Below are 10,228 nucleotides of genomic sequence, written 5' to 3'. Positions count from 1 at the left end.
AACCTGGTTGATGAATATTGATAGCTTTCCTGGTGTGCCATCGTAATAGTGCAGCTCCTTGATTTGGTTCAGTAACTGATTTAAGTGAAGCTCGGAGAGTTGTGCCACTGTTGCCATTTTTAGTTTTGTTTTGGTAAGTTTTGGTTTATTGAAAAGTCACAGAATTTAAAATACGAATTTGAAATTTGTTTCCGAGCGCACGGGATTTTCTTTAGAATACAACTTGCACGTAGATTCTTTAGCTGATCAAATTTTTTTAATCACTGGTTTAGTCCGCTGGTCTAGATAGCTAGTTGTATAGCGTATCCTTAAATTTGACCAGTACCGTACTAAAAGGATTCTTTTGATCCTACCGGCTGCGCCAATTAAATACTTTGTTATTCGTAAGTTTAAAAAAATATTTTATTTTATTTAAACCGAATTATTACAAGATAATTAATTGATTCTTATCTTGGATTCAAGTGCATTCGCTCTGGGATACAAGTGCTCTTTTAAAATTTGATAATTTTGTTTTCGAGCTAGCGATTCCGAACTTTGAACGTGTGATTCGATTATGATTCATGGTTTTACATATGTGGAATAAATAGGCATGTGCTAAAGTCCGTGGGACTGTGGATATGTCACTATATATATCAATATGTGGGAATGAGTCTGGCATCTCCGTTCAGACCAGACTGTGTCAGTTATATAACATAGTTCGATTTTCCTATTTTCATAAAATTAAAACCGAAAACCTGAATTAATACAAAATTGCTATATTTTTAATTTTGTGAAAATATGGGCAATTCTCTGGTGTCAAATACCTCATTCGTACGCATTCAAACTAAAAAAACGTGTGCCAATACTTTATTTGAATTTTACTAAAATTGAAACGTATAGCTCTTGGTAAGCACTATAATTGGTGCTAAGGTCGATTTTAAAGTCTTGTTAGTTTTCAAGATATTCAGTAAAATTTACTGCGTTCGCGCGCGACAAAAACAGAAGTTATATTTGCAAGAAACCAGTTTAAGCTATGATTTTAGGGAAACGTGATGAAAAATTGCATTACAACACATTTTCATGAATTATAAATAAATACATTTATTTTGTTTGATTTTAAAATATTAAGTAGTTATTTTTTAAATTCAATTTTAGTCCCGGTCGGACTCGACATTTTAGAAAGCGATAATTCAACATAAAACTGTACGAATATTGGTGATCGCATGTGTTCTTTTGCACTTTATATTGACTCTTTGCATTCTCTGCGTGATATTAGAAAGGAAAAGTAAACCAAAATAATTTTGTTTAAGAGATTGACAAAACAAAAACATGTCATTTTGTATGCCGTTTTTTTGATAAAAATTACATAAATGCCGTTTACGCGTGTTTGACACCAATTTTTCGAAATTTATTTTAGAAAATGAAAATTTTTCTTAGTCTTGATCAATCTGACCAATTTTTTATGTAACCGTGTTAAAAATACTCGTTTTTAAGCAATTTTAAGTTTTTGGCCATAAGTAGAAAACTGAAAAAATTGTAATCGTTATTTGTATTAATTTCCCGATTGTTCCTGTGGTAACTACATGGTATAGTAGCCCTATTAAATGTACTACAAAAATTCTAGAATAAAACAAAATTGTGTATCTCAAACTTTTGAATAAAATGATAATAACCTGCAAGGGTATAATAAATTGGAAATAATTGAACTTTCTTTGGAGGGGTATAAAAAACAACTTTTTTGAATGGTTTACAACTTTTTAAAAAAGTTGAGAACATATGTTTTATTTTCGGCTCAATCAAACAATTACAAGGTGAATTCCGCGTTTAATACAAAGGGTTACCCAATGGATTTTCAGTAAAAGTGGATGTACCCGAAGGATGGTTTACAAATTTAGAGTATGGAGACGGAGATGTTTCAAATCCCGCTACAGACTTAAGTGTATCCTGGCTGCGAGTTAGGACCAACAAATTGCCGGCAAGAATCTTTTCGACGGACTTCAACTCACTGATCTTCTTGTGTTGATCGATGACGTAGATGTTAAAGTTAACACCATACAGGCCAAATAGATTTTCTAGCTCACTGCGCAGCGCGGACAGTGTGATAAGTTCCTTGGTTACGCTGTGCTGGAGGAACAACGACGCCCTATTACTGTTGCCAAATCGTGGCTTAAGCTCTTCGGCCAAGGCGACATTGAGCCAAGGCACGACTGGCAGCTGTAATTCCTCTGTTGAACAAATGGTCAACTTTAAGGGGATTCCCTTCAGATCGACAATCTCACTGGTTATTAGACGCTTCTTGGCGGCCTGCTGGGCTGAGTAAGGAGCAAACTCTGACTTAACGGCAGCCTTGATCATATTTGCATAGTTGGACAAAACTTTAGTCAGTTGAGCCTGAGCTTCCACAGCCTCTTTCTTGTCCTGTTTGTCAGCAGTCAGCTCATGGAAGATAAGCACGGGATCGGTCGGTATAAGTTGAGCCTTCTTCTTCAGCTTCTGCACCCGGTTGATAACCTCGCGAGCTAAGCCTTCTTCAAGCAATTCCTCGTTTGGCGTCATGTCCAGCAGCACCAAAATCTCATTGTCGCTATGAGCCTCAAAGTTGCCGCTCACCTGTTCGGATGTGCAGTAAATTATCCGCACTTCTTCGAGTTCCACACGTTGATCTAGAATATTAAAGTAGCCTTGAGAGACTTGCCTTTGAATTTCGTCGTCCTTTAGCGCCTTAATGGCAGCCATGACTGCCTTGAAGTTGCCCTTCAGCCGCTGGCCCAGGGTCTAAAAATATACAAAAATATAAGTCTTACATCGGCAAAATTCCTTATATCCTCTTACCTTGTGATCGGGTTCCGCTCGCAAGGTGACACCGTATTTCTCCTTATCAGAGCTCAGCGTAAGCTTGCGCACGTTGAGTTCGCTAAGAATGAAGTCTTGGAGGCTCCTAATAGCTTCAAGAGTTTGGGCATCTTTGTGAATGACAATGATCTCAGAGACCGGATACTTAACAGGCAAGGTTCGCCGGTCGCGCATGACGCGACCCAACTCAACAACTGATTGCATCCAAGCCACCGAGCGTTCGATATCGCTGCGAATGAACGTACTTTGGCTAACGGGCATCATCTGGTAGTGTACCGATTCGGTGTGTTCCAAGGCGCCAGGTGGTTGGAACAAAGCCAAACGCTGGAAAATGTACTCCGTGAGGTAGGGCGTAAAGGGAGCCATCATTTTGACCATAGAGTACAAGACATCGTACAACGTGTCCAGGGACTGGATGCACTGCTCAGCACCCAGTTCGCCCTTAATGCGACGACGGTTGAGTCGAACATACCTGTTAACAAGTAAAAATTATCTTGTGTTCATGTAAGTATATAAAACTAAAAACTATACCAATTTGTTAGTTGATCGATGAACTTTGTCAGCCTAGGCACAACTGTGTACAAGCGATACATCTTCATCTCGTTGGCCAGGAACTCTAGCAGGGACTCTTTGAACGACAAAATCCACACATCGATGACGGAGGCCTTGCCCATATTTTTTAAATGCCGTTCACGGTCATAAACGTACTGCCCCGCGCCTGCCAAATCTTCCTTTTCGTAGCGAACTATGTTTTGCAGCAGGAAACGGTAGGCATTGTACCAAGGCAGGAACACATCTTTGATGATGTCACGCACGCCCTCCTCTTTGAATCGCAAACTCTCGGCGCGCACCACGGGTGAATTGATGAGATAGAGTCGTAGAGCATCCGCTCCATACTTGTGGACCACCTCCATGGGATCGGGATAGTTCTTCTTGCGCTTTGACATCTTTTGCCCATCTGCGGCCAACACTAGTCCACTGGCAATGAGGTTCTTGAACGGAGCCTTATTGAAAAGTGCCGTTGAAATCACAAGGAGGGTGTAGAACCATCCGCGCGTCTGATCAATGCCCTCGGCAATGAAGTCAGCGGGGAAGTTGTTCATAAAGTCCTTTTCGTTCTCGAACGGGAAGTGCTGCTGGGCGAACGGCATGGAACCGGACTCAAACCAGCAGTCAAAGACGGGAGCTATCCGGCGGAGTGGGGGATTGCCTTTAATGGCCGACGGTATTTCGATATGATCGATGCTCTCGCGATGCAGATCCTCAACTTTCACTCCAGACAGCTCAGCCAGTTGCTTAATGCTGCCAATGACAACCGTTTCATCCCCGTTGGGCGAACGCCAAATCGGAATCGGTGTGCCCCAATAGCGATTGCGGGAAATCTGTGAAGAAATAGTTGCGTAACTATCCAAGCAAATATCAATAGGATATACTTACAGCCCAATCCCTGGCCTCCTTGAGCCAGTTACCAAATCTTTTCTCCTTTACGAAGTCGGGCACCCAGTAAGTTTGGGCACTGGATGCCAGAAGGTTCTTGGACATGTGTTCGACTCGCACAAACCAAGAGGGCACGGCCTTATAGATCAGCGGTGTATCTGATCGCCAACAGAAGGGGTAGCTATGCTTCATCTGGCCACTGGATACCAAATTACCACGCTCCTTTAAGTTCGCCATGATCTGCTTGTCAGCATCCTTGACATACTGGCCAGCAAAGTCAGTGGCCTCCTTCGTAAACCGTCCGGCTTCGTCGACTGGACACATGACCTCGCTGGACTTCGTAATAAGTCCCGCTGCCAGGCAGACGCGGTAATCGTCCTCACCAAAGTACGGAGCATTGTGCACAATTCCCGTACCGGAATCCTCAGTGACGTATTCGTCGACCAGGACGCGAAAACCTTTTACCTCGGCTCCGCGTTGGGCAAAGTACGGAAAGAGGGGCTTGTAGTGAAGATCTTTGAGCGTCTTACCCAGAAACTTATCCTTCACCTCGTACTCGTCCTCCGTTTTGAAAACGTAAGAGAGGCGACACTCGGCGAGTATAAAGAGCCGATCAGTCTTCACATCACGCACCTTTACATACGTCATCGTCGGATTTACGCAACACGCAAAGTTGGAGGGCAGGGTCCAGGGCGTCGTGGTCCACACCAGAAAGAAGGTATTGGGTAGCGTTATGGCTTCTAAGGCCACCACCACACAAGGATCCACCACCTCCTTGTAGTTTTGATTTGCCTCAAAGTTAGACAACGATGTTGTGCAGGCAGTGGAATACGGCATCACCTTCACCCCCTGGTAGACCAGACCTTTGTCGTACAGCTGCTTGAATATCCACCAAATGGACTCCATGTACCATGGATACAAGGTTTTGTAGTCGTTTTTAAAGTCGATCCAGCGACCTACTCTCGTCACTATGTTTTCCCACTCATCGGCGTAACGCATAACGATCTTCCGACACTCAGCGTTGTAAGCGGAGATGCCCATCTTGGCCACGTCCTCGGGCCCACGGATGTTCAACAGCTTGTCGATCTCAAACTCGACCGGCAGGCCATGGCAATCCCAACCGAATCGCCGGTCCACATGATATCCTTGCTGATAGGCATACCGAGTAACAATGTCCTTGATAGTGCCGGCCAAGATATGCCCGTAATGGGGCAAGCCTGTGGCAAAAGGTGGGCCATCGTAAAACGTGTACCTGGAAGCAATGTGGACCCATAAGTAATCAACTATTGCCTGATGCAATCGGCTGCACAACTTACTTGGGCTTTCCCTTGGACAGCTGGCTGCACTTCTCGAAGATGTTTTCATCACGCCATTGCTGCAGTACGTTCTCCTCCTCGGCTGGAAAATTGATATTCTCAGGCACTCGGCAGACATCGCTGCGTTCAAGTTTCTTTCCCATGGCTGAACGGTTATTATTCTGCAAGCTAATTTATAAATAAAATCCTCCGGCAAATTTGCGTGGCACAACGTGCTTGGCACCAACAACACGATAGTTTCGATAATTCAAAGTTTTGAATGAGGTTGCACCATCGAATTCAGATACAAGCCAATGCACCGCTTCCACTAATAAATAGTTCGTGTCACGAATGGGAATACAAAATAGGAGAAAAGAGAAATAAAATAAATAAAAGAATTATTAATATAAATTTTTTAATGTAAGCCCGAGTTTCGGCATATCCTGTACCTCACTATAAACATACAGCATTTTTCTTTAAATTAAACTATAAAGAATTGTTTAATAAACAGCAACATCCAGCAAACATTTTTGTTTAATTAAACAATATTCCGTATTTAAAATGAAAATAAAACTTTTACATTATTATATACTTCATAATATACACATGGTATGTGGGAAATTCTTAGAGTGAATCCTAAAAAAGGTCTTATACCAGAGAGCACTGTAAATAATATTTACAATAAAAATGCCTCATTTCGCCATAAATGCAAAATAGCCGAATTTATGAAAACCGGCCGTACAAATTTTAGCTACTTTTGCTATCGATAGTTTCTAGACCCATTTCGATATTCGTACTGTTCTTGTCCCATCACTTGCGCAGAACTAAGAAGAAGACTAATGTGTACATTTTTGTGTCGCATATTTTTAGTCAATTTAACTATCTTAAAAGTGTACAATATTGGACAGATTAGCGCTTATCGAGTGTCAAACTATTTTGGCCTGTAAGCCAGTGCACAACTGTGTTCTGGGTGTCACCGGAAATTTGTATTCCGCCACTCATTGGCCAAACAAGCAGCAGACATGGCACGCCCAATTTTTCCGAATCAGCAAAAGATAGCTGAAAAACTAATTATCTTGAACGATCGTGGCCTGGGAATACTCACGCGAATATACAACATAAAAAAGGCCTGCGGCGACACTAAATCAAAGCCAGGATTCCTCTCCGAAAAGTCACTGGAGTCCAGCATTAAGTTCATTGTGAAGCGATTCCCCAATATCGACGTCAAGGGACTGAATGCCATTGTGAACATCAAGGCAGAGATAATAAAGTCCCTGTCCCTGTATTATCATACGTTTGTGGATCTGTTGGACTTTAAAGACAATGTTTGCGAGTTGCTAACCACAATGGATGCCTGTCAAATTCACTTGGACATCACACTGAATTTTGAGCTAACCAAGAACTACTTGGACTTGGTGGTGACCTACGTCTCTCTGATGATTGTATTGTCCCGGGTCGAGGATCGAAAGGCTGTGCTTGGACTGTACAATGCTGCATATGAGCTGCAGAATAACCAGGCAGACACGGGCTTCCCCCGCCTGGGACAGATGATTCTCGACTACGAGGTGCCCCTGAAAAAGCTTGCCGAGGAATTCATTCCCCACCAAAGATTGTTAACAAATGCACTGCGATCGCTGACTTCCATCTACGCTCTGAGGAATCTGCCCGCCGACAAATGGAGGGAAATGCAAAAGCTTAGTCTGGTGGGCAACCCGGCCATTCTTCTGAAAGCCGTACGAACGGACACCATGTCGTGCGAGTACATCTCCCTGGAGGCCATGGACCGCTGGATAATCTTTGGGCTACTGCTAAATCACCAGATGCTGGGGCAGTACCCGGAGGTGAACAAAATCTGGCTTTCCGCCCTGGAGTCCAGCTGGGTGGTGGCGCTCTTCCGTGACGAGGTTCTGCAGATCCACCAGTACATTCAGGCCACCTTCGATGGTATAAAGGGCTACAGCAAGCGGATAGGCGAGGTCAAAGACGCTTACAATACGGCTGTTCAAAAGGCAGCTCTTATGCATCGCGAGAGGCGAAAGTTCCTGAGAACGGCCTTGAAGGAACTGGCTCTGATAATGACAGACCAACCGGGCCTGCTCGGACCCAAGGCAATATTTATATTCATTGGCCTTTGCTTGGCACGCGATGAAATCCTTTGGCTGCTCCGGCACAACGACAATCCGCCGCTGCTAAAAAACAAGGGTACGTAAACCAACCAAATATCAATTTCTTATAGTAATAAATATTAACTATTTGCTATAGGCAAGAGCAATGAGGATCTGGTAGACCGACAATTGCCGGAATTGCTCTTTCATATGGAAGAACTCCGAGCGCTGGTGCGCAAGTACAGCCAGGTGATGCAGCGGTACTACGTGCAATACTTATCCGGCTTCGATGCCACGGACTTGAATATACGAATGCAAAGCCTGCAGATGTGCCCGGAAGATGAGAGCATCATCTTTAGTTCGCTTTATAACACAGCTGCAGCCCTGACTGTGAAGCAGGTGGAGGACAATGAGCTCTTCTACTTTCGACCATTCCGCCTTGACTGGTTCCGACTTCAGACCTACATGAGCGTTGGCAAAGCATCCCTCAGAATTACTGAGCATGCAGAGCTAGCTCGTCTGCTGGATTCTATGGTGTTTCATACTCGAGTGGTGGACAATTTGGACGAAATACTGGTAGAAACATCGGATTTGAGCATTTTCTGTTTCTACAACAAAATGTTCGACGACCAGTTCCACATGTGCTTGGAGTTCCCCGCCCAAAACCGCTATATCATAGCCTTCCCCTTGATCTGCAGTCACTTCCAAAACTGCACGCACGAGATGTGCCCAGAGGAACGTCACCACATTCGCGAGCGGTCTCTGAGCGTGGTTAACATCTTCCTAGAGGAAATGGCAAAGGAGGCCAAGAATATCATTACCACGATATGCGATGAGCAGTGCACCATGGCCGATGCTCTTTTGCCCAAGCACTGTGCCAAGATCTTGTCTGTTCAATCCGCTCGCAAAAAGAAGGATAAATCAAAATCGAAGCATTTCGACGACATTCGGAAGCCGGGAGACGAATCGTACAGGAAGACGCGTGAGGATCTGACCACGATGGACAAGCTGCACATGGCCCTGACCGAGCTCTGCTTCGCCATCAACTACTGCCCCACTGTTAACGTCTGGGAGTTTGCGTTTGCCCCTCGCGAGTATCTCTGCCAGAACCTAGAGCACCGGTTTTCCCGTGATCTAGTCGGCATGGTGATGTTTAATCAAGAGACTATGGAAATAGCCAAGCCCTCGGAGCTGCTGGCCAGCGTGCGAGCCTACATGAACGTCTTACAAACTGTAGAGAACTATGTGCATATTGACATAACGCGAGTCTTTAACAACTGCTTGCTGCAACAAACGCAGGCCTTGGACTCGCACGGTGAAAAGACAATAGCCGCTTTGTACAACACGTGGTACAGCGAGGTACTGCTCAGGCGGGTCTCTGCTGGTAACATTGTCTTCTCCATAAACCAGAAGGCGTTCGTCCCGATCTCACCGGAAGGATGGGTGCCGTTTAACCCACAGGAGTTCTCCGATCTTAACGAGCTGAGAGCGCTGGCAGAACTCGTTGGTCCATATGGTATAAAAACTCTTAACGAAACCCTGATGTGGCATATAGCCAACCAGGTGCAGGAGCTGAAGTCGCTGGTAGGTACCAACAAAGAGGTACTGATTACCCTGCGAACTAGTTTCGACAAACCTGAGGTAATGAAGGAACAGTTCAAGCGACTGCAGGACGTGGACCGTGTGCTGCAGCGCATGACGATCATAGGTGTAATAATCTGCTTCCGCAATCTGGTCCACGAGGCACTGGTGGATGTGCTGGACAAACGCATCCCCTTCCTTCTCAGCTCAGTAAAGGACTTCCAGGAGCATTTGCCCGGAGGTGACCAGATTCGAGTGGCCTCCGATATGGCCTCGGCAGCCGGTCTGCTTTGTAAGGTGGATCCTACTCTCGCCACTACCCTAAAGTCTAAGAAACCCGAATTTGACGAGGGCGAACATCTCACAGCTTGCCTACTGATGGTTTTCGTGGCCGTCTCAATTCCAAAGCTGGCCCGCAACGAAAACTCCTTCTACCGAGCCACCATTGATGGTCACTCAAACAACACCCACTGCATGGCGGCGGCCATTAACAACATATTTGGCGCACTCTTTACCATCTGCGGGCAGAACGACATGGAGGACCGCATGAAAGAATTTCTGGCCTTGGCCAGTTCTTCGCTGCTCCGTTTGGGCCAAGAGTCGGACAAGGAAGCCACTCGCAATCGAGAGTCTATTTACCTACTCCTCGATGAAATTGTCAAGCAGTCCCCGTTCCTCACAATGGATCTGCTGGAGTCCTGCTTCCCCTACGTACTCATTCGCAATGCCTACCACGGCGTGTACAAGCAGGAACAGATCTTGGGATTGGCCCTCTAAGGCGGCCCTCACTGTACTCCTCCGAGTATTTCTAATATAGTTTATCCGCCGGTCGAATATCGACCACTATGCTAATCTAAAAACCATATATTAAAGCTGTTAAACGTACCATATTGTATTCTAGACTCTGCATTTTTATACTCGTAAAACTTCGAATAAAGTGCTTATGTAAACCTTTTAGAAAGAAAATCACCCATCATG

At 44.7% G+C, this 10,228-nt stretch overlaps 2 protein-coding genes across 2 annotated transcripts; one reads left to right on the top strand and one right to left on the bottom strand.

The window, feature by feature from the left end:
• Positions 1–384: 384 nt before the first annotated feature.
• On the bottom strand, positions 385–5,837 carry IleRS (Isoleucyl-tRNA synthetase). Its single transcript, XM_020960542.2, has 5 exons — positions 5,586–5,837; positions 4,270–5,521; positions 3,364–4,214; positions 2,812–3,304; positions 385–2,754 (listed from the first exon to the last, which is right to left on the bottom strand). Exons 1-5 carry the CDS (start codon positions 5,726–5,728, stop codon positions 1,804–1,806), a joined length of 3,690 nt encoding a protein of 1,229 aa, XP_020816201.2. The 5' UTR covers positions 5,729–5,837; the 3' UTR covers positions 385–1,803.
• Positions 5,838–6,361: 524 nt separating this feature from the next.
• On the top strand, positions 6,362–10,216 carry Hem (Nck associated protein 1 Hem). Its single transcript, XM_020960568.2, has 2 exons — positions 6,362–7,766; positions 7,827–10,216. The coding sequence occupies exons 1-2, from the start codon at positions 6,587–6,589 to the stop codon at positions 10,025–10,027; spliced, it is 3,381 nt and encodes a 1,126-aa protein (XP_020816227.1). The 5' UTR covers positions 6,362–6,586; the 3' UTR covers positions 10,028–10,216.
• The last annotated feature ends 12 nt before the right edge of the window (positions 10,217–10,228 follow it).

Source organism: Drosophila serrata, unplaced genomic scaffold (genome assembly GCF_035046125.1).
Source record: "Drosophila serrata isolate PLE 108 unplaced genomic scaffold, ASM3504612v1 contig_17, whole genome shotgun sequence".
Lineage (NCBI taxonomy): Eukaryota > Metazoa > Arthropoda > Insecta > Diptera > Drosophilidae > Drosophila > Drosophila serrata.
The sequence above is the reverse complement of the archived record's forward strand: the minus strand, read 5'-3'. Positions and strand labels throughout refer to the sequence as shown.